This window comes from Coregonus clupeaformis, chromosome 28, assembly GCF_020615455.1.
Source record: "Coregonus clupeaformis isolate EN_2021a chromosome 28, ASM2061545v1, whole genome shotgun sequence".
NCBI lineage: Eukaryota > Metazoa > Chordata > Actinopteri > Salmoniformes > Salmonidae > Coregonus > Coregonus clupeaformis.
The window spans coordinates 19,254,131-19,278,700 of NC_059219.1; the positions used below are offsets into that span (position 1 = coordinate 19,254,131).

The 24,570-nt window shown below is 44.4% G+C and overlaps 1 protein-coding gene across 1 annotated transcript; it reads left to right on the top strand.

The window, feature by feature from the left end:
- Positions 1-622: 622 nt before the first annotated feature.
- On the top strand, positions 623-15,060 carry LOC121543359 (transcription factor E2F7). The gene is made up of 13 exons (XM_041853163.2): positions 623-817; positions 1,434-1,526; positions 1,831-2,115; positions 2,552-2,714; positions 3,450-3,698; positions 5,425-5,583; positions 5,981-6,118; positions 6,592-6,759; positions 7,025-7,112; positions 8,317-8,695; positions 11,402-11,606; positions 12,024-12,391; positions 13,333-15,060. The coding sequence occupies exons 2-13, from the start codon at positions 1,434-1,436 to the stop codon at positions 13,486-13,488; spliced, it is 2,451 nt and encodes an 816-aa protein (XP_041709097.1). The 5' UTR covers positions 623-817; the 3' UTR covers positions 13,489-15,060.
- Positions 15,061-24,570: the final 9,510 nt, after the last annotated feature.

Here is a 24,570-nt window from a genome sequence, read left to right on the forward strand (position 1 = left end):
GATCCCATGTATCAGAATATTTTTTTCGTTTTTTGAAAATAAATCAAGAATATAAATTATATATTATTTCTGTAAACCTACATTTTTCAAAGTAAACTGGCTTGAAATATTGGGCGGGGATTGTGTGATAACCGGGACAACTCGAGGGACTGGGAAAGCCTGAGGGCGGGACCCTGGGTATTGGGCTCCTCACATTACAACTTTTCGCGCGGTGTCACAGGTAGAATGAGCGCCACCCACTCCTGTCCCATCTGTTTCCCTGAGCCACGCAAGCTAATTAGATGGAACCGCAGTGGGTCCGTGGTCTATACATGCAGCAACAAAGACTCTGTGATTAGGGTTATTAATAGGGTTTCTAGGTGCGCGGCTATGCCACTCAAACACCATGAACAGCAGCAGTCAAACTGAACAGCCCGACTCCCAGTCAAGACCGCGCCTAGTGCCCCGCCAAGAAATCTCTGGAGGCGTGGTTGTTGCCCCTTGCCTATTGGATGAATCAATATTATGCGTCACAACATCTAGATGCTGATTGGCTCGACTGAGTGAAACGTATGAGAGCGCCAGAAAAAAAAAGTTTTAGCGGGTGTTTTTGGTTGTAGCTGTTCCTGTTCAGTAATGCAATTCCAAAACAAGTAACGTTAGCAGGACAGGAGAAGCTTTAAAGCTGGATATTTGAAGAAGCCCGCTTACTTCAGAAATGAAAATTATGTTGATTTGAATAAACAACGTACCAACAATAAGTCTGTGCAATTGGAGATACTGTACATTGGTATTGATATCTTTATCTTCGTACGTTACGTAGGAAACGCTGAAGAAGGTGAGTAAATATTAATCACTAGTTAGCCTAGTTACAGTAGATGCCAGCCAGCCAGCAGGTAAATAATGTAGCTAGGTAGCTAGATATTTATGTATAAGTAAATAGCCAAATATTTGTTGTTTATTGATTAACAGTATATCTACTTTTTGTCTTGCAACCTGGTAGCTTGTAGCTAGCTAAGTGTCCCATGTTGAATGGATCAGTATTAATACTCAATTTGCCCCAAGAAAATACTTCCCAAGATTGCATCCTTTTTTTGCAAAGTTTTTCCATTGTTTACTATAGCTAAAATGTAACTATTTATTGTGTATTCATCTTGCCATCAGGGCTTTTACAGTAGCAATATTCAGTATTGAACGTGTCAGAATTAGATGTGATAGCAGATAGCTAGCTTGTTAGATAGCTAGCTAGGGTCATCAGCAAACGTTAGGTGGGCTAAGGTCTTTGCGCCAAAATCTTCTGACCACTGATATCTTATGGCCCTGTAATAGATCGATCTATTTGCTGTATTTGGCTATAGCAAAGTAGTGACTGAAATATGACTGTATGAACTAAATAACGACCTTTCTGCACAGTTCAGAGACAAATTAAAATGAAATGGCTTATTGTTTTTCAGATGGAAGTTGAATGTCTAGCTTTGAGAGATCTCATAAGTCCAAAGAAGAGCAAAGCAGACATAGAGGATGTCAGAGGCAGAAATGATCAGAAGGTATGTTTTGATTCAAAGTCAAATGAACCCTTCAATTCCTTATTATTTATATCCATATTATTCCTTATTGAAGAGACACACTCAGAAACAATCTTCAGTCAATTCCTCTTTTCATGAATTTGTAGCACAGTTATATGACATGCCTGGAGTGTCTTGAAATAAGATTATCTTTCTCACATGATTTAGATAGTTATGCTTACGTTATTACAATACTTATATTAAGTAGATCCGCCTACAAATGCACCACATTTCATATCACTCCACCCCACTTAATCAAAGTTCTTAACATCATGCTCCTTCACAGGAGAACAGATGTGTGGATCGAAGAAGAACCACCCCTCACAAGATGGACACCACGGCCACCATGCTGCTGTATGGCAGCAAGGCTCCCACCCCGGAACACCTCCACGGCACCCCTGTTAAGCCTTCTGAGCGGGGGGCGGACCCCTGGACCCCCACGGCCAACCTCAGGATGCTCATCAGTGCTGCCAGCCCTGACATCCGCGACAGAGAGATGAAGAAGGTGCTGTTTAGGCCCATTGAGAATGAGAGAGCAGTGGAGGATGTCGAGGTGGATGGCACGTGCCAGGTACCCTTTGACCACTCACTCTTTGCGTCCCAAATGGCACCCTGTTCCCTTTATAGTGCACCACTTTTAACCAGGGCCCATAGGGCTAAAAGTAAAAAAAAGTAGTAAACTGTATAGGGAATAGGATATCATTCGGGACACTCTCACTGACCCCCTATACTGAATTGATGGTGATGGCCGCCTTTGGGCGAGCATTTGGTATTGTGTTATGGGTAGTTTGTATGGAATGAGATTAGCAAAGGTTATGCCAGAAACTGTGCTGGTAGGATATGTTATCCCGAATACAGTGACATTATCATCATACTGTTGGATTTGATTATCATCTTCCAACTAATGGATTTGTAGATGCTGAAATCTTAAAAGTATAATGCTGTGGTAAATGTTTACAATTCTTGACTGAATACATTTCTTGCCAATGCTTTGTCTCTCTGATCAGTTTGATGTGGTGGACGAGGAGGAGGAAGAGGGGGGGGGGACAAAGCCCAGCAGGAAGCAGAAGAGCCTGGGTCTGCTGTGCCAGAAGTTCCTGGCCCTGTATCCGGACTATCCAACCTCTGACACCATCAGCATCTCATTGGACGAGGTGTCTACCAGCTTGGGTAAGAGACAATGAAACCAGAGAGGGAGATTTACAGCTACACCTGGGTCATGTTCATTAGGGCAAGCAATGCAAAATGTTTTGCAAATGTTTCAGCGGTCCCTCCCTGTTTCAGTCCGTTAAATAATAAATAACATTAGGCAGATGCTTTTATCCGAAGCGACTTACCGTCATGCGTGCATACATTTTACATATGGGTGGTCCTGGAAATGGAACCCACTACCCTTGCGTTACAAGCGCCATCCTCTCCCAACTGAGATACAAATGACCCGTTGTCTTCCGTTTGATGACTAATGAACACGACCCAGCCCAGGGAGGCTGCCATAATTGGTAACCGCACAGAAAGGAAGACCATAATGGAAACAGCTAATGTAATATCCGTTTTATGAGCAATGTGAAGTTTCATGCATTATTGGATTTTGGAGACGGTTGCTATGGATACCTTCATGCAGAGCCCTCGTATCCTACTGTACCTTCCAGAATAGCACCAGGTTGTAGTATAAACCACTGTACCTTCTAGAATAGCACCAGGCTGTAGTATAAACCAAGCCATGTCTGAGACTATGAGGAAAGTTAAGATGCAGCCAAACATGATCTACTGCGTCATTAAATCCTCTTGTGAAACAATGTGGTACCTTAGTTATAGCTTTGCAATATAACCAGCTCACATAACGTAACAGTGAAGTCATGTTGCTAACCCCAGTCTGACCTGTCCCTGGTGTGTGTCTGTCTTTAGGAGTGGAGCGGCGGCGGATCTACGACGTCGTAAACGTCCTGGAGTCTCTGATGATCCTGGGGCGCGTGGCTAAGAACCAATACGTGTGGTACGGGCGCCGGCATCTGGGGTCCACCCTGGCCGAGCTGCAGGGGATGGGCAGGCAGCAGCGCTACCACCTGCACATGGAGCAGGCCATGGAGGGCGGTCACAGAGAGGGAGCCACCACACACCCCCCAGAGGAGGGAGGTGAAGCAGACTCCAGCTGTGGTGAGAGCAGAGTAGGGGGAGGTTGCCCCTAGATGCTGACCTTGGTATAGTTTTACATTTTCCTAAAGGGACAATCTGCGATTGCTAGATCAGGGGCGGCTGATGGACACAGGGTTGAATTATAATTTGGGATGTGTGAGTGAAGCTAGAAGTTTGGTGTCAATTATGTATGTATGTCAATGGGAGATTTGGCATGCGTTCATGCTCTGTGTGTATCTCAAGTTTGGATTCATTTGGATGTGCCGGGTGTGTGTGTGTTTTACAAAATTATTTTGTCCTATTTTCTGTCTAAATACAGGAAATCTGATTACTGAAGGTTAGGTCAACTGTAACAAGCTACTTTCTAGACCGCAATGCATTCTGGTCAACCGTCTCCGTGACAGGAGTAGCGTGAAGTTGCCCCTAGATGCTGATCTTGGGTCAGTGTTATATTTTCCGCACTAATGGTTAAGGTTAGGATTGGGGGAAAAGTTCACCCCGGAGCTTTTCACAACAGGTAATGGATCACTTATACCCTGTGTCATTATTAGTCAAACAGTCTGGTTAATTAACTTCAACGGGTGTTTGGAGATTACTAGTTAATATGTGCCACAACAAAAGCTCAGTCGCCATTCCTCTGCTGTCATCTCCCAGTTGTATCAGTGATCCATCACATTGACGAGGAGCGCATTGTCATTACAAAGAAAAACACATTAATGCAAAGAATCCCATCAGCCTTGATCAACCTTGAGGCCGCCACCCCCTACCCCCGTCTCCATGACAATGAGGAATGCTTTCATTGACTTGGGCTTAAAGGCTAATGAACTAGCGTTAATTTAGAACCGTGTGTATTATTTCAGTACTGGGTGCTGTGTTGGAACACATTACCTCTTGAAGCACTCAGTAATGAAGAAAAACAACTGGCGGCTGATTTGCGTCAGGGCTTCCTGCCACTAAGAAATAATGACGGTGTACCAACCACTGCTGTTGACTCAATGTGTTTTGCTCTCAGTGTTCGCTGCCGAATGACATTGTCGAGTCTAACTGACAGTTATTTCATTTGTGTTTATGAGAAAATGTGTTATCTTGTCAGAAAGTCAAACTGGCGCGGTGGAGGCAATTGTTCTTTACTGTAATGTTGAAGTGGTTACTGTAATTATGACTGTTATAAAGGTGCATGTAGGTGCAGAGTCCAAAGCTACGGTTCCCTAGAGAGGCAGTGGTTGCCATGGATCTGGCGTCCCCCCCTGCAGAACACTAGGCCTGCCACCTCCTGTCATAACGTGTCCCGTTGGTGTCACCCTCAGGGAGAGGAGGGGAGAGTCTCTCTCACTGAATAAGGAATGTTGTGGTTCGTATTGTGGTCCTGTTTGACAAGACAACCTGTTTGACAGGTAACTCAGGTCTTGAATCAAATTCCCGTTCTCTGTAACATGTACAATAAAGTTGTACTATTATTATTATAGGAGGAGCGTGTGACATGCTGTAGGTCGGATTCAAACCCATGCTGACGCCGGTATGTAGCTATGCTGTCGGCAGCACTGAGCACTAGACCATACAAGCCACTGCAACGTCCTATTCATTAGTGCGCACCATCGCAAAACGTTTTGCAATGGAAAGCGAAAACAAGCATTTCTTATTGGACAGGTTCCGGTAGTTCCCTCCATGTTTCTATTTTCTTCCATTTGCCACTCAGTGAATAGGACCCAGTACTCCCTTTAACTTTGTTCTGCTTGTCTGTTTGCAGCGGCCGCCAGCACGAGGAAAGACAAGTCCCTACGCATCATGAGTCAGAAGTTTGTCATGCTCTTCCTGGTGTCCAGGACCCAGACAGTCACTCTGGACGTGGCTGCCAAGATCCTCATCGAGGAAAGCCAGGACCCCGCCAGCCACAGCAAGTACAAAAGTAAGGATTCTGTTACCCTACAAAGTGCACAACTTTTGACCAGAGCCCAAAGGGATCTTGAGGATTTTGGCGTGCAGTCGAAGAGCCTCTGACACAATAGCAAGTCCAGGTCGTCCCTGCCTGTTTCAGTCAGTTTCTTCCCTTTGGGGCCGAATGATCACAACCCAGCCACCAAATAGCTGCGGGTTGAAGTTTCCCCTAGTGTAGGTCTAGGATCAGCTTCCCCTCTCCTAATCCTAACCTTAACCATTAGTGGGGAAGATGGAAAACTGACCCAAGATCAGTGTCTAGGGGCAACATCACTGTACACCTCAGATACCCCCAGACGTCCCTCCAATTGGCCTTTTTACTGTGGTGATAGATCTAAACGATAACTCTGATTCTAATCTGTCTTCAGCTAAGGTGCGGCGGCTTTATGACATCGCCAACGTCCTGACGAGTCTGGGATTGATCAAGAAGGTCCACGTCCGGGAGGAGAGGGGGAGGAAGCCTGCCTTCAAATGGATCGGCCCGGCAGACTTCCACACCAGCCATGGTAAGATTGAATTGAAATGATTTGGGTAGTGAATAATACAACAAGATGTGGATACCCAGAGGATAGCGCTTAAAAGCATTCATTAAAACACTTTCCAAAGTGGTCCTCGGTGATAAAACAAATAACATCACTCCCATATTGGTTCAGATGGGCATTAGCTCAGTGCTTCATAGAGAGACTATCTATTAACCAATATTACAGTAAATGGATATAGATGCATTATACATTTATAATGGAACTGTCTTCACTACTACTAAAACTAATCATAAACCTGTCTATTGACCAAGACTAACACGCTCTGGGATGAATTTCCCCTAGGTACAGATCTAGGATCAGCTTCCCCTCCTCCAATTCTAACCTTAACCATTAGTGGGGAAAATGCAAAACTGACCCAAGATCAGCATCTAGGGGCAACTTCACCCTACACCTACTACCACACAGAACTCACTGGCCACTCGAATGTTTTTCAACAGAGGACTCGGAGGCTGTGGCTGCCATCGCTCTTCCGGAGGCCATTGCTCTTCCAGGCGGCAGGAAACAGAAGCTGGCACGCCACGCCTCCTTCAGCGTGGTGCCCACCTCCGTGGCCAGCCAACGCCGCGTCAACTCGGCCCCCAGCAGCCCACGCAGAGAGGTCACAGGTAAGGAGTCAGGACAGACCGCTCACATCAAAACTGGTTCCCAATGGCTAAGTGGGCTATAGCATGGTGCTGTCAACCATCAACCAACAATCCACTACTAATCTGTTGATATGTTAGGGTTACTGTCAGGGTTAAGACTTGGGATAAGGTTAGGTCAAGTGGGTAGTTAGTTGAACATCTACAAACCATCTATTTGGGACTATCCAAATAAAGTAATACCTGGAAATGTAATTGAGTAACTCACGTCTCCCTCGGTTCTGTCCAGGTCTGCTTCCCCAGCCAGTGGACTATTCCAGAAAGTGTGTGAGCAGCAGCGCCGTGTGCCGGCTGAGGTTTGGAACCACTGTTACAGGGTAAGTAGAACACACACGGAAGGAGGCTCACACACACCAAACATCCCAGGCGGCTATGAATCCTGTTCCTGATCACGCCATCCAATAGTACTAACCTTAGATTTACTGCAAACAATCCACGACTTATGTGTTACATTTCATCATCTATTACACTGACGGCCAACCTGTTGCCAAGGACTAGCTTGTTGGTTGAATGTAATCACGTGTAAGGCCCATTGGTATACAACAGGCATTCAACAGGGCTGCCATGTGAATAAAATGAATGTCTGCGTCTCAAATGGCATCCTATCTCCTAATAGTGCACTACTTTTGACCAGAGCCCTATGGGAGCACTATGGGCCCTGGTCAAAAGTAGTGCACTACATAGGGAATAGGGTGCCATTTGAGACGCAACCTATGCAGTGATTTAGTTGGAGCTCAGGAACAGTGAACTGGGCCCTTAGAGGAAGTGATGCGTGCAAATGACCAGTTTTAATAGGTCGGCTGAAACTCTCCGCAAAGTGTTATTGGTCCACGTCTCACAGTTCATTTAATTTATAAAAGGTGGTTTTCGTAATGTTTCGCTTAGAATTTTTACTCTTACCCTTGTGTTTGTTGGCGTTGGCTCCCACGTCAAGCTTTAGGCTGGGTTTGACATGTTTTACATGAGTTGGCTGCAGTGTCTCCTGGTTCTCTCGGTTTGACCATTTCTACTAGGGATGTGGTGGCTATTTCACCGGTGGCCAAGCCACAGCCATCTCAAGGCTGTTGCTGCTCTAAGTGTTTTTGGAGTGGGGATGGAGGAGGGGAGGAGTCGAGTAAAGGTTACTGGTTCCAAACTGCTGAGAGGGAGTGTTATTATTTTTTTTACAATTGAAATCTGGTTTTAGATCATCTGAACACTGACTAATGCACAGTCACCACATTGTTTTGTGTTTCTGATAAAAAGAGCATTTAAGGATTTTACTACATTATGTTGCTACATTCTAATGTGCCATTTTGTTTTATAAACAGTATAATGCAGGGTTGTCAAACTCAATTCCTAGAGGACCATGTCTGATTTAGACCTAGAGAGTTCCTAACTAATGAGTAACCTTAATTGGAGCGAAAACCCGCAGACACTCGGCCCCTCCAGAAATGGAATTTGACAGCCCTGGTACAGAGCATTTGCCTGAAGAGCATGACAGAAACTGGTGTCTAAGTTGGTTCCTCTCTGTCTTTGCAGTGCCTCCCGCCCCAGCGGCGGACTTCGGAGCCCCACCCACAGTGACGGCAGCTCCCTGCTCTGCTCCCCGGGCCTATCCCCCCTGGCCGTGCCCATCCACCCAGAGGGTCCATACGTGGGACCCCTGTCCCCACACCCCCCAGAATTCACCCCCCATCCCCACCACATGGCCTATCTACCCAGCCTGTCCCAGGCCTCAGTGGTCATGCTGTACGGAGGTCCAGCGGCGCAGGAGGGGCTTGACCGCTTGACCACGGAAGTTCAAAGGTCGTCAGGGTCCGGAGAGAGCATCCTGGGGAAGAGGAAGAGGGATGAAGGAGCGGAGGAGGAGAAGAGGGCGAAAAAAGACACGAGGGTGTCGCCTGAGCTGTCTGAAGAGGTGAGTTTATGGGGAAAAGTGAAATCCACAGATGGACTGTGGATCTCTGATAGATTCACCATAAGCCTTACAAGCTTCAGGTAGTCGTTGGCCATATGTACACACTGTACCTAGCATCAGATTACTCATCCCAACTGCAATTTTGACCTTAGGTCACTGTAGATCAGTGTCTAGTGACCACTTCATCCTACTCCTGCTAGACCAATCACAATAATGTATGATCCTGATTTAAAGGGGAAGTTCAGTGTTTTACTACTTAATGTTAGAGGGTTCCTCACCCTGAAAGTAATGAAAAAGTAAACTTCCCCTTTAATTAGAAGCGTGGTGATTTGACAACCAACAAGACAGGTCAGGGACAGCGATGCTTCTTACTGTAACGTCTCAGGCGTAGATTCAGTCAGATCACATTTTATTTGTCACATACACGTGTTTAGCAGATGTTATTGCGGGTGTAGCGAAATGCTTGTGCTTCTAGCTCCGACAGTGCAGTAATATCTAACGTTAACCAGCAATAGCTGACACCTGCATAGCGGATGTTTTGGCAGTGTCAGAGGTGTAACTGCGTTGGAGCTGTCAGATCAGTGAGCAGCTGCTCTTGATCATTGTCATGAAGCCACACCCCTCCCACTCGCGTTAAAGTTCAGAACGAGAAAGTGTAGGCTATATTGAAATAATGATGCTCAGATTGCCAATAGCAATGTCCGCTTTAGGTATAATGACGTGAGCTGCTTGTAGATTTGACAGCGCTAACGCAGTTCCATCTCCGACACCACCAAAACACCCTCTATGCGGATGTCGGCTAAAGCAGATCTGATTGAACAGAGCCCTCAGTCTTCATAACACTGGTTGGTTTCCAAGGTGACCAGTACACTCTTTATGCATTGTCAATAATGAGCTTCCCAATGATGCCCTTTTGTTATTTATAAGAGTGACTCTCACACTGATACTACTGCTGGGAATTCTCACACACACACACACACAGCTGCCTGTCTGTCTGGACACTCCAATTAGACCGACTCTAAAGATCACAGTTGCACAGTTACAGTGCATAACTTTGTCCTCTGTTGCTTTCATTCAGCGTTTGTACTGGAAGTATCTGGGTTGCTTTCTATATGGCACCCGATTTACTATATAGTGCACTACTTTTGACCAGGGTCCATAGGGTAGTGCACTATGTAGGGAATAGGGTGCCATTTGGGACTCTGTCCTGAACTCGTAGGGGGGAGTCAGACCAGTGTAATCCCCAAATGGTTTGTTTTACGTACGGGAATGTTTTCTCCAAGGAGGGAGTTTCATTTTCCTCCACGGGTGTGTCCCAAATGGCACCTTGTTCCCTATGGGCCCTGACCAAAAGTAGTGCACTATGTAGGGAATAGGGTGCCATTTGAGAGGCTGCCCATGATTTTCTGAGGTTCAGTACATGTGAAGGTGAAAGACATAACTCAGAAGAATGTGCTGTTTATGTTTAGAGATCTTATCATAATGAAAAGAGGTTTCCTCCAAAGTTGCTTAGCAACATTATACTGATTGATTAGGGAATCGAGAGCTTCCGATGATGATATGAAAACATTGTAAAGGACATTATGATGATATGAAGACATTGTAAAGGTCATTAGGAAGATATTGTAAAGGTCATTATGATGATATGAAGACATTGTAAAGGACATTATGATGATATTAAGACATTGTAAAGGACATTATGATGATATGAAGACATTGAAGTAGTAGAGGTCATTATGATGATATGAAGACATTGAAGTAGTAGAGGACAACATTATTTCAGTATATTTCATCATCATACATGCTCTGATTTAATGTAGAAAATTCAGAAAATCTTGTTAATGATTCCCGAAAGCAGAGTGCTCACTGATTAGGATACAATTATTCTAAATTGTAATTAAACACAATGGCATTATCATTTTGGTGATGTATGGGCTATTTTTAATTGTACAAAACTCCACACTATTAATCTTACCCTCTCACTTCCATTAAACTTGAGGTGCTAGAAAAGTAATGTGAGGTGTGCTCAGATACACCCAGTATATCTTACCTAGCAGTGGTCTAGTAAATGTACCTAAACCAAAGTCACAAAATCCTCTGCAGAGGAAGCATTTCACATTACTTGTGCTTGAACAATTAGCAAAACAGAGCTATGATTTTGGTAAATGAGCCATGCAATTTCATTATTTGAGAGGGAAATGTGATCAAAGCTCATCGTAAATTATTTCTGGGATGCACCAGGGAGCGCTGCAGCATTGGGCTGTGGGAGGGTCACATTAAAACTGAAGAATATGGCTGGCATGAAGACTGAATCCTCAAGGCATTTGTTTTATTTAACTCTCAGGAGGGTATCTTCCTTTTCACGCGCATCTGATTCCGGGGTGAAGTTTCCCCTACACTCTTAGAAAAAAAGGTGCTATCTAGAACCTTTTAGGGTTCTTCGGCTGTCCCCATACAGAGGGTTCTACATGGAACCCAAAAGGGTTCTACCTCGAACAAAAAAGGGTTATCCTATGGGGACAGCCGAAGAACCCTTTTGGAACCCTTTGTTCTAAGAGTGTATGTACATTTCTAGGATCAGTTTCCCCTCCCCTAATCCTAACCTTAACTATTACTGGGGGGAAAAGCAAAACTGACCCAAGATCAGCGTCTAGGGGCAACTTCACCCTACACCTCTCAACATGTCTCTTGTTTTTCTTTTCCTAGAGGAAGGTTGTGGATGGAAGGAGTGTGGAGGGGAACAGCTTGCAGATGACCACCAGCCCAAGGACCAGCTCCCCAGGCCACCCAGGGGGGCTAGCCAGGGAAGAGGCCCCATTGAGGGACATCAGAGACTGGGAGGTGGGCAGACACAGCCCCCCCAACAACCAGGTCCAGCCGTCACACTACCTCTATGTGCCTAACTCTGCAGGTATGCTATGTTAAAAACAACTCGCCAGTCAGTGTTGCTCAGTTACAAAGCAAAAACCCACATTCCATGTGTATCTCATTATCCACACTAGCATCATTCTTTTAGTTTGCTTGTCTACAACATGACCTTAGACTCTACCAGTATGGATATTGGACTGTACAGGTAGTGTTGAAGGTCTACTTAGGAGCAGTGTGCTTAACGTAGTGACCTCAGTCCCATGTAGGGATTTGTAGTCTTCCACACCTATTCTTCTAGATGTGGTTGTAATTTTGGGCTGCACCTCGTCTCCTGTTGGTTGAAGCGATGTCTCCTCCCCCTCCTCATGGCTCCATAGGGCGCTGGTCAAAAGTAGTGCCCTAAATAGGGAATAGGGTGCAATTTTTTTCACAGATGACTCGTCCTCACTCTCCCCTCCAGGTCTCAACAGTCTCAACTTCCTCCTCTCTGCTGGTCAGATGCCAGACGGCCTGACTCTACCTGCTGGCACCCTGCCCTGCGTCCTCGTGTCCTCCTCCACCCTCTCCCCCTACCCGCTCATGGCCAACGGGGGCGATGCCCATGCCAACCTCAATTTCAACATGTCCGCCATGATGTCCCCCGCCTGCTTCGTGATGGGAGCCGCCGTACCCTATGTCGTGGCCGGAGCCCCAGAGTTCAGTGGATTGGCAGTGGCGCCGGCCCTCTCCAGTCCAGAGCAGCACCGGCTGTTCGGGTCGGGACCCATACCTCCACATTCTCCCTTGGAGCCCAGGCCGCCTCTGACCTTCATCCAGGCAGAGACACAGGTGAGACGGACAGACAGGGAGACAGACAGACAGTGCCTTAACCACTTTACATGGATCAGATTGTATTTGGAAAGCAGTTGGTAAACGGGGTACTTTTTAAAATCCAGTCACATGATGTATGACCTTTTGGGTAGCAGACAGACTCTGGAAATGCCACAGTCTAACTTGACTCAGTTTATCATGTTTAACTACTCCACAGCAGTTCATCTTTTGTTTGCTTTCAAAGATTATCCCCTAAACGAAAATGTTGCTTTTTTCACCTCGGTAGTGTTGATGAATCTTTAGGCCATTAAAAGACGAGTAATGCTCCCCAGCATAGCTCTGATGATGTCTCTCTGTGCCTCGAGACGACACTTCTCAGATGGCACTCTATTCCCTATAGCTATAATTCACTACTTTTGACCAGAGCCCATAGGACTTTTGTCAAAAGCAGTGCACTATGTAGGGAATAGGGTGCCATTTGGGGCGCACCCTCCCTCATTAGACCTTCGGCGCCAAATGAAGGGACATTATTAATGATGGGACGAGCCAACGTGTACATCCGTAAAAAAAATTGTATCAGCCATGTACACTGTCTCCCACTCCTGCTATGCGCCCCCTCTCCTAACATTGATGGAACGAAGTCTGTATACAAGTGGTCCGTTTCCAAATTGAGGTTGTTCAATTGCTCTGCTTAGAAATGCATAGCTATGTTTCGCGGTGCCCCCGTTCAAGCTGAAATGTATCCTTCGCTGGAAAACTTTGTGTTACTTAGAATTAAATTGAGTGGTATTTTATAAGGCTGGTATTTGGAAGAGGGGGTGAGGGGGGATGGAATACTGTCACAGTGATACTCGACTGCCAGGGTTGATCATTTTTCTGGAGTGAGACGCTCGGTAGATGCAGCTCTCCTTAAACTGTGTGGTTTCAGGGCCTCACTCTCTCATCTCTTTCCTCCACAGACACCACAGACTCCCAAGGAGGCGGCAGCTGACGGAGGCTCCAAGGCCTTCTTCCAGACACCGGGGACCCTGGGAACGGCCACCACAACCCCCGTGGCCCGCCGACGAGGCTCCGCCCAAAGGAGGCTGGACATCGGCCACCTACCAACCAATTAGAAGTCTGGGGACCTTTAAAGTGGGTGTGGCTGTTAGTTATAACCTCAAGGGCTGCCTAGTGGCCCGAGTGGAATGAATAAATGTTGCTCTCTCCGGCTAAACGTGCTGCTGACCGCGCTAGCTTGGGCTTTACTCCCGACACACTGACTCTCAGGTGGTCGCTTTTCTGTATGACCTAACTGTGTTGGTTTCATACCACTGGTGCTTCGCCTTATTACTAGTGAATGAATGCTAGTCTATACGATACCTCCTTTAAGTGCCTCATCATCATGTAGGGCGAAGTTGCCCCTAGACTCTGATCTTGGGTCAGTTTGCATTTTCTCCTCTAATGGTTAAGGTTAGGATTGGGGGAGGGGGAGCTTATCCTAGATCTGTGCCTAGAGGAAACTTCACCCTGGAGCGCCTCGTGATTGGACTGTGGGACACAGATAACTATCAGAGGACTCAGTGAAGCAGTGTTGTTGTCTTCTTTTGTTTTAGTGCCCTCCTGTGGTGGGAGTTAGGTACCACTCATATGTTAGAACGATTGAGCTACCTTGGTAATCCCTCCACACCTCACTTTATTGTATCCCAACGTTATTTATATATTAGCTAATATATATGTTGAGTATTGGGACTATTGAGTAACAATTCTGATGATGTTACTCTACTTTTAGCACTAAGTATTTAAGAATGTACGTCTGATTTTTTAGACTTTCTCTTTAGCTGGCCCCATAGGGATTCAGTAAAAACGGTATCCGTAGGAAAAGAGAAAACAGTTGATCATAGGTGAATGTTATCTGTGGGAGCTGAAAGGTTTCCCATGATGACACATTTCAGAAACTGGTGTTGATAATAAGTCATGATGTCGAAGAGATATCGATATGTTTACGGCCTCTCAGTTGCACTCCTAGCGGGGAACTGACCTGGCTCTAAGAGAGGTTTAAAAACCACTGGTTTTCACTGAGCAAATTATTTCTTAATTTAAAGGACAACTCCGCACCAAAAACTAAGCAGTCACAGCAACACATTGGTGAGATTAAGACCTACTTCTGAGACCAGAATAACAAAAGGAGTGACTGTATTTCAGCTGTTTACTGACCAGACAGAGGGTTGAAGAAGTCAACTTTACAAAATGGCTGCCAGGGTTTTTGGTACAAAGACTGGCACTCCAAAGGGTTATGTATTTTTACAACACTAATGTGGTTTACAGGTTTCCAATAGTTGTGCTTTAAGGATGACACCAAATACCAGCATAGCTCTCTCAGTCAATGTGTATGTGCGTACGCCACCGCATGCAAGGAGAAAACTAAATGTGAAATGATTTGATGATGTTACAAGATACTTGAATTACTTAGTTATCCAGCGGTATATACTGGAGACTAGAGTGAAATATCGAAGTACTGTATTTAATGCATTAAACTATATGTGCATTATAGTTTGGCGTCTGGAATTATTTTGGGGTGGAGTAATTGAGGAAAAGTTACATCACACCAAAGAGTGCTGATAATCTACTTGAACTGTCGATCACAGGAGGTTGGTGGCACCTTAATTGGGGAGGACGGGCTCGTGGTAATGGCTGGAGCAGAATCAGTGGAATGGTATCAAATACATGGTTTCCATGGTTTCCAGGTGGTTGATGCCATTCCATTTGCTCCATTCCAGGCATTATTATGAGCCGTCCTCCCCTCGGCAGCCTCCACTGCTGTAGATGTGTAGTGATTTTTTTAAAACCAGTAATTACTTTTGTATATTGTATTCATGTTTTTAATCATTACTTCAAAGCCTTGAAATGTTTGTTAATTTAATGCTGCTTCTTATCATTAAATAATAACTGCACTGCTAGTTTCTGTAGTTACCCTTCCGCTGCTTTGTAGGAAACCTTTTCTAACATTACAACACTTGAACTGTTCTTTTAGCAGTGCTTACTACTAGCTCTATGTATGTTATGGGCCAAACAGTTTTTTTCTGTAGGCATCCACAACCTTTGTAATAAAAAAAGTGAACATGTCGAGCTGCGTTTTGTGTTGTCTTGATAAAAATGCAAGTGAAATGAGCAACTCGTTGTATTTCTCACAAATAGATTTTGCACAGGTAAATCTAGCGTTGTACATCTAGCTCTGAGCAATGACACTTCGTTTTGTCAAATTACAACATGTTTAGCCAAGATGGTTGTAATACACAATATAGTATTCTCCCGATATAGCTGTGCCACTAGAGATCCTGGTTCGAATCCAGGCTCTGTCGTAGCCGGCCGCGACCGGAGACCCATGCGACGGCGCACAATTGGCCCAGCGTCGTCCAGGGTAGGGGAAGGAATGGCCGGCAGGGATGTAGCTCAGTTGGTAGAGCATGGCGTTTGCAACGCCAGGGTTGTGGGTTCGATTCCCACTGGGGGCCAGTATGAAAATATATATATATAAAAAATAAGTCGCTCTGGATAAGAGCGTCTGCTAAATGACTAAAATGTAAATGTAGTGGATCATGCACTGGCATTTGGCTGCCATTGAGTGAACTGACCAACAGATGGCAGTAGATTACTCATAAAGAAACAGCATGCTGCCATATCGTATAAAGGCTCTGTTTGAATACTTCTGTCCTTGAAAATGCATCCTTCCTTCCTACTTTCCTTGAAGTATTCACTAGTCTGACATGGACATGCCTGGATTGGTCATCTATCAAATCATGTTACTTATTCTAACAGTATTCAAACAGGGCCAACGACCTTTCTAAATCCAATCAAAGCTAATAATAGAGATCAGAGGTCAGACAAACACATCCTGTCAGTGTGCCTGCAGGCCTATCCCGTATCTTTATTATAGGTGTAATAAACCTGATGGGTTGCTGCCCACAGGTTCGGTTCGAGTTTAGGCCTTGTACGTATTTACAACATCATAAACATCTGCAGATGAATTAACAGCATAGGCTGGTAGTGGCCAGGCACTAATAAATACATATTTTACAGCCAACAACGTCCCGTTAAGTATAACGTACCAGTTTTCTGCCAGGTCGCAGTTGTAAATGAGAACCTGTTCTCAACTGGCTTACCTGGTTAAATAAAGGTGAAATAAAAAAAATAAAAATAAAAATTCTCCCCCTGAAGGTACTGAACCATACAAAAATACACAATTCTTGAACTAGGAGAACAGAGTACACTGTCATGTCTGGGCTCTAATTTGATTAATAATTGATATTAGAGAACACTGAGTGAATTGTTCAGCCTGAAACAGAAAGAGGCTCTCCGTTTAGACTTCAGATAACCATATGGATATTTGTGGTGTTTGATATGAAAAATGTAATACAATATCAGTCCTGAAGTCATCTTTCTCCATTGATGGATATATCCAAGCAGATCATGGTTGTGTCACACTGACGTGTTCTGCTATAGTTGGAATAGATAAAAAATGGTGGTGGGCCAGCATCACTATCTGGAGGAAACAAGCAACATACATGACTTCTAACCAAGTTACACGGCCCTCAGCTAACACTTTATTTAGTCATGTTGGGACATTTTAAACTACATGGCCAACAATTATGAAATTCTTTGGAAGACAAAAAGAATGAATGTGTTCTAGTGATTGTAGAGAGGAAATTAGGGTTTTCTCTGTTTTGTTTGCAATGTAAAAATAAAAACGGTACAATGGTGATTGTGCTGTAAAAAAGGAAGAGCACTATTGATTTTGTTTTGATTGATTTTGTTACCTTGTACAAGAAACAAAAAACAAGAATCAGTGATTCTAGTTATATGGTGATGCAATGTGATTCTAGTTCTATGGTGATGTAATGTGATTCTAGTTCTGTGGTGATATAATATGATTCTAGTTCTATGGTGTAGGCTGCTAGCGGTTGCAGGTGTTACTGGTGATAACAGGTGTTTCCTCATCAAAGCAGCTCCTGCAGCTGAACACCATTTAGGCTCCCCAACATCATTGTTTAGTCACGTCATAGAGACTTTAAACCAGCAGGACACACTGTGGGCAGTAATACATATGAGTAGAGCTCTGGGGGGTCATTGTAATTGCACACTAATGCCAATCATGTGAATGTGTTGTTTTTCTCAACCACTACCTTGGGAGAGGTCAAAATCCTCTACAGACAAACACAGTCATGTAAAGTACAGTGGATGGACATAGGTGAATTCAAAGTGCTATCAGAATAATGTTAATATTAAGAAGATTGCAATAGGTCAATTTAATTATAATGTTGATTCACATCTTCTCCTGCACCCTGTGGAGGACAGGTCAGGTGGCGTTCCAAATGGCACCCTATTCCCTTTATAGTGCACTACTTTGGACCATGGCAAAGCAGTGCACTATATAGGGAATAGGGTGCCATTTGGGACGCATGCATAGGCTTCATCTGATGACCCAGTTTCCTCAGAGAACTCAGTGGGAGACTTGCATAATACCTGTCAAAAATTACGATGCTTTTGGTCAGATTTTTTCCCTTTAACTTACTCGTGTAGCTTTTGAGCTCCCACTCTCAGCTTGAGGATTTCCTTAACCCGCCATTTCAGGGCTTTTTGACCATAAAAAGAAGTGAGGCTGCATTACCTGTTCCATCTGTTTTTCATGATAATTTCACTCGTGGTTTTTCCTCTCCTCCGCCATTAATTCTTTCTGAATTACATTTCGTATTGTTTGCATTCCAGCTGAAAAGCCTTGGCCTGAGACAGAGGCAGAGACACTGAGCAGTGCCAAGGTAGGCGTAACAGGTTCGGTCCATGGGCCCACTCTCTGCCCACTCCCTCTAGGATTTCTACATTTGAAGCCGATTGTTTTCCCCCAAACACAGTTCCAATCTAATCCTTTGGCAGAAACTAGAAAAAGGTAGTACAAGTAGGTCAGTATGAAGAGGTTAAGATGAAGGACAGGGTAGGAGTGCTGAACTAGGTTCAGGATTCCCCCTGTTCATGTAATATTATGATCTAAAAGGCAAAACTGATCCTAAATCAGCACTCCTACTCTGAGATATTTGATGCATATGGCCCCAGATGTGATGTGACTCTACTGCATCCCATTCAATAGGTTAAAATGATACACATTACACATAATGATTTGTGAAACTCTTCTACTAATTCACTAGAAAGCACCGCCAGAGGGCTTACCAAATGGTGTGCCATAGACATTGCATCTGGTTAGGGCATGATACTGGACATTACATCTGGTTAGGGCATGATACTGGACATTACATCTGGTTAGGGCATGATACTGGACATTACATCTGGTTAGGGCATGATACTGAACATTACATCTGGTTAGGGCATGATACTGAACATTACATCTGGTTAGGGCATGATACTGGACATTACATCTGGTTAGGGCATGATACTGAACATTACATCTGGTTAGGGCATGATACTGAACATTACATATGGTTAGGGCTGGGCATGATACTGGACATTACATCTGGTTAGGGCATGATACTGAACATTACATCTGGTTAGGGCTGGGCATGATACTGAACATTACATCTTGTTAGGGCATGATACTGGACATTACATCTGGTTAGGGCATGATACTGAACATTACAGCTGGTTAGGGCTGGGCATGATACTGAACATTACATCTGGTTAGGGCTGGGCATGATACTGGACATTACATCTGGTTAGGGCATGATACTGGACATTACATCTGGTTAGGGCATGATACTGAACATTACATCTGGTTAGGGCATGATACTGGACATTACATCTGGTTAGGGCATGATACTGGACATTACATCTGGTTAGGGCATGATACTGGACATTACATCTGGTTAGGGCATGATACTGAACATTACATCTGGTTAGGGCTGGGCATGATACTGGACATTACATCTGGTTAGGGCATGATACTGGACATTACATCTGGTTAGGGCATGATACTGAACATTACATCTGGTTAGGGCTGGGCATGATACTGGACATTACATCTGGTTAGGGCATGATACTGGACATTACATCTGGTTAGGGCATGATACTGAACATTACATCTGGTTAGGGCATGATACTGGACATTACATCTGGTTAGGGCATGATACTGGACATTACATCTGGTTAGGGCATGATACTGAACATTACATCTGGTTAGGGCATGATACTGAACATTACATCTGGTTAGGGCATGATACTGGACATTACATCTGGTTAGGGCATGATACTGGACATTACATCTGGTTAGGGCATGATACTGGACATTACATCTGGTTAGGGCATGATACTGAACATTACATCTGGTTAGGGCATGATACTGAACATTACATATGGTTAGGGCTGGGCATGATACTGAACATTACATCTGGTTAGGGCATGATACTGGACATTACATCTGGTTAGGGCTGGGCATGATACTGAACATTACATCTGGTTAGGGCATGATACTGGACATTACATCTGGTTAGGGCTGGGCATGATACTGAACATTACATCTGGTTAGGGCATGATACTGGACATTACATCTGGTTAGGGCATGATACTGGACATTACATCTGGTTAGGAATGGGCATGATACTGAACATTACATCTGGTTAGGGCATGATACTGGACATTACATCTGGTTAGGGCATGATACTGAACATTACATCTGGTTAGGGCATGATACTGGACATTACATCTGGTTAGGGCATGATACTGAACATTACATATGGTTAGGGCTGGGCATGATACTGAACATTACATCTGGTTAGGGCTGGGCATGATACTGGACATTACATCTGGTTAGGGCATGATACTGGACATTACATCTGGTTAGGGCATGATACTGAACATTACATCTGGTTAGGGCATGATACTGGACATTACATCTGGTTAGGGCATGATACTGAACATTACATCTGGTTAGGGCTGGGCATGATACTGGACATTACATCTGGTTAGGGCATGATACTGGACATTACATCTTGTTAGGGCATGATACTGGACATTACATCTGGTTAGGGCATGATACTGAACATTACATCTGGTTAGGGCATGATACTGGACATTACATCTGGTTAGGGCATGATACTGGACATTACATCTGGTTAGGGCATGATACTGGACATTACATCTGGTTAGGGCATGATACTGAACATTACATCTGGTTAGGGCATGATACTGAACATTACATCTGGTTAGGGCATGATACTGAACATTACATCTGGTTAGGGCATGATACTGGACATTACATCTGGTTAGGGCATGATACTGAACATTACATCTGGTTAGGGCATGATACTGAACATTACATCTGGTTAGGGCATGATACTGGACATTACATCTGGTTAGGGCATGATACTGGACATTACATCTGGTTAGGGCTGGGCATGATACTGAACATTACATCTGGTTAGGGCTGGGCATGATACTGAACATTACATCTGGTTAGGGCATGATACTGGACATTACATCTGGTTAGGGCATGATACTGAACATTACATATGGTTAGGGCTTGGCATGATACTGGACATTACATCTGGTTAGGGCATGATACTGGACATTACATCTGGTTAGGGCATGATACTGAACATTACATCTGGTTAGGGCATGATACTGAACATTACATCTGGTTAGGGCATGATACTGAACATTACATCTGGTTAGGGCTGGGCATGATACTGGACATTACATCTGGTTAGGGCTGGGCATGATACTGAACATTACATCTGGTTAGGGCATGATACTGGACATTACATCTGGTTAGGGCATGATACTGAACATTACATCTGGTTAGGGCATGATACTGAACATTACATCTGGTTAGGGCATGATACTGGACATTACATCTGGTTAGGGCATGATACTGAACATTACATCTGGTTAGGGCATGATACTGAACATTACATCTTGTTAGGGCATGATACTGGACATTACATATGGTTAGGGCTGGGCATGATACTGGACATTACATCTGGTTAGGGCATGATACTGGACATTACATCTGGTTAGGGCATGATACTGGACATTACATCTGGTTAGGGCATGATACTGGACATTACATCTGGTTAGGGCATGATACTGAACATTACATCTGGTTAGGGCATGATACTGAACATTACATCTGGTTAGGGCATGATACTGAACATTACATCTGGTTAGGGCTGGGCATGATACTGAACATTACATCTGGTTAGGGCATGATACTGGACATTACATCTGGTTAGGGCATGATACTGGACATTACATCTGGTTAGGGCATGATACTGGACATTACATCTGGTTAGGGCATGATACTGAACATTACATCTGGTTAGGGCATGATACTGAACATTACATCTGGTTAGGGCATGATACTGGACATTACATCTGGTTAGGGCTGGGCATGATACTGAACATTACATCTGGTTAGGGCTGGGCATGATACTGAACATTACATCTGGTTAGGGCATGATACTGGACATTACATCTGGTTAGGGCATGATACTGAACATTACATCTGGTTAGGGCATGATACTGAACATTACATCTGGTTAGGGCATGATACTGGACATTACATCTGGTTAGGGCATGATACTGAACATTACATCTGGTTAGGGCATGATACTGAACATTACATCTGGTTAGGGCATGATACTGGACATTACATCTGGTTAGGGCATGATACTGAACATTACAACTGGTTAGGGCTGGGCATGATACTGAACATTACATCTGGTTAGGGCATGATACTGGACATTGCATCTGGTTAGGGCATGATACTGGACATTACATCTGGTTAGGGCATGATACTGGACATTACATCTGGTTAGGGCATGATACTGAACATTACATCTGGTTAGGGCATGATACTGAACATTACATCTTGTTAGGGCATGATACTGGACATTACATCTGGTTAGGGCATGATACTGAACATTACATCTGGTTAGGGCTGGGCATGATACTGAACATTACATCTTGTTAGGGCATGATACTGGACATTACATATGGTTAGGGCATGATACTGAACATTACAACTGGTTAGGGCTGGGCATGATACTGAACATTACATCTGGTTAGGGCATGATACTGGACATTGCATCTGGTTAGGGCATGATACTGGACATTACATCTGGTTAGGGCATGATACTGGACATTACATCTGGTTAGGGCATGATACTGAACATTACATCTGGTTAGGGCATGATACTGAACATTACATCTGGTTAGGGCATGATACTGGACATTACATCTGGTTAGGGCATGATACTGGACATTACATCTGGTTAGGGCATGATACTGAACATTACATCTGGTTAGGGCATGATACTGGACATTACATCTGGTTAGGGCATGATACTGGACATTACATCTGGTTAGGGCATGATACTGGACATTACATCTGGTTAGGGCTGGGCATGATACTGAACATTACAACTGGTTAGGGCATGATACTGGACATTACATCTGGTTAGGGCTGGCCATGATACTGTACTTGTATTTCAGGTGAGTTATAATAGGTGTGTTTTTGGGACATGACGTCATACCCCACATTTCATTAATTAATTAATTGCATTTAACATGAACAGAGGATGTAAACATTCAAAACATAGAATAAAGAGAGCTCAATATATTATCTATAAGCTGTCAGAGGTGTATTCAATGGAAACACATTACTGCTTCTCAGAGTCTTTCATCTCCTATTCCTCAAGCTTCCTTACACCCCCAACAACACATGTATCTGCATTGGTTCTACCCTTCAGTTGAGAATGCATTGCAGTTCACCCATAGCAGTGAACTGGACCTTTCGCCATGCATTGCCCTGGACCTTTCGCCATGCGTTGCCCTGGACCATTCGCCATGCGTTGCCCTGGACCATTCGCCATGCATTGCCCTGGACCATTCACCATGCATTGCCCTGGACCATTCCTAGCTTGCACTTCACTATGGTAATAGACCCATTCAACGTCATCATCTGTGAGGTTTTCACCTGTTCATCACAGTATCGTGTTACCGGTTGATGTCCTTGGCGTGGAGAGCAGTCCTTTCTCAATCAACAGAGAGGAGAGAGGGAGAGGGAGGAGATAAGGAGAGAGAGAGAGAGAGAGAGAGAGAGAGAGAGAGAGAGAGAGAGAGAGAGAGAGAGAGAGAGAGAGAGAGAGAGAGAGAGAGAGAGAGAGAGAGAGAGAGAGGGAGGAGATAGGGAGAGAGAGAGAGAGAGAGAGAGAGAGAGAGAGAGAGAGAGAGAGAGAGAGAGAGAGAGAGAGAGAGAGAGGGAGGAGATAAGGAGAGAGAGAGAGAGAAAGGAGAGAGAGAGAGAGAGAGAGAGAGAGAGAGAGAGAGAGAGAGAGAGAGAGAGAGAGAGAGAGAGAGAGAGAGAGAGAGAGAGAGAGAGAGAGAGAGAGAGAGAGAGAGAGAGAGAGAGAGAGAAAAAGAAAGAAAGATAAATGATCCCAAGAAAAGCCCTTGAAGTGAACTGTGCCTCTGACTAAATGTCTTATCTTTCTGTAGATTTGGTTTACCTTTGAATTCAAGGTTTTCCATCTCTGATAACACATTGACCAACTACGGCACGACAGAGCCTGAGCAAGTTGGTTGGAGTGAAGAAAAACAAGAATACAAGTTGCACTAAAACTCATATGCTCCCAATCTTCACATATCTGCCATCAGAGAGCCTGGTCGTGTGCGTTGCCTAAACAGAATTCCTCTGGTCCTTTCTATACTGCACACTAGCATAGTCTCAGTTCCAGCTGAGAAAACAAAGTGCACAACCCATGCACAGCACTGTTAGCTGTGGTCTTCACAAAGCAACATGACAGACCTTGGGCGCTACCTCAGATACGTGGCACATTCCAACCATTACACAATGGTTGCGTTCCAAATGGCACCCTATTCCTTACATAGTCCACTACTTTTGCCCTATAGGCCCTGGTAAAAAGTAGTGCACTTTATAAGGAATAGGGTCCCATTTGGGACTCAGCCTTAGTCCTGAGAGGTCGGATATGACTACAAGGCATTGTGCTTCGTCTTTGATCTACACAGAGAAAGTCCTGTTGAGGTCAGACTTTGAAGATATGGTGCCTCTGGATACTGTTGTAACCCTGACCTCAGAGAAGGGAGGATCTCTGGGTATGTTGTAACCCTGACCTCAGAGAAAGGGAGGATTCACCACTGGTTGATGACTAGACTCCTCCAGATCTTTCTCTTAAAACACTAACCAGGGCCCG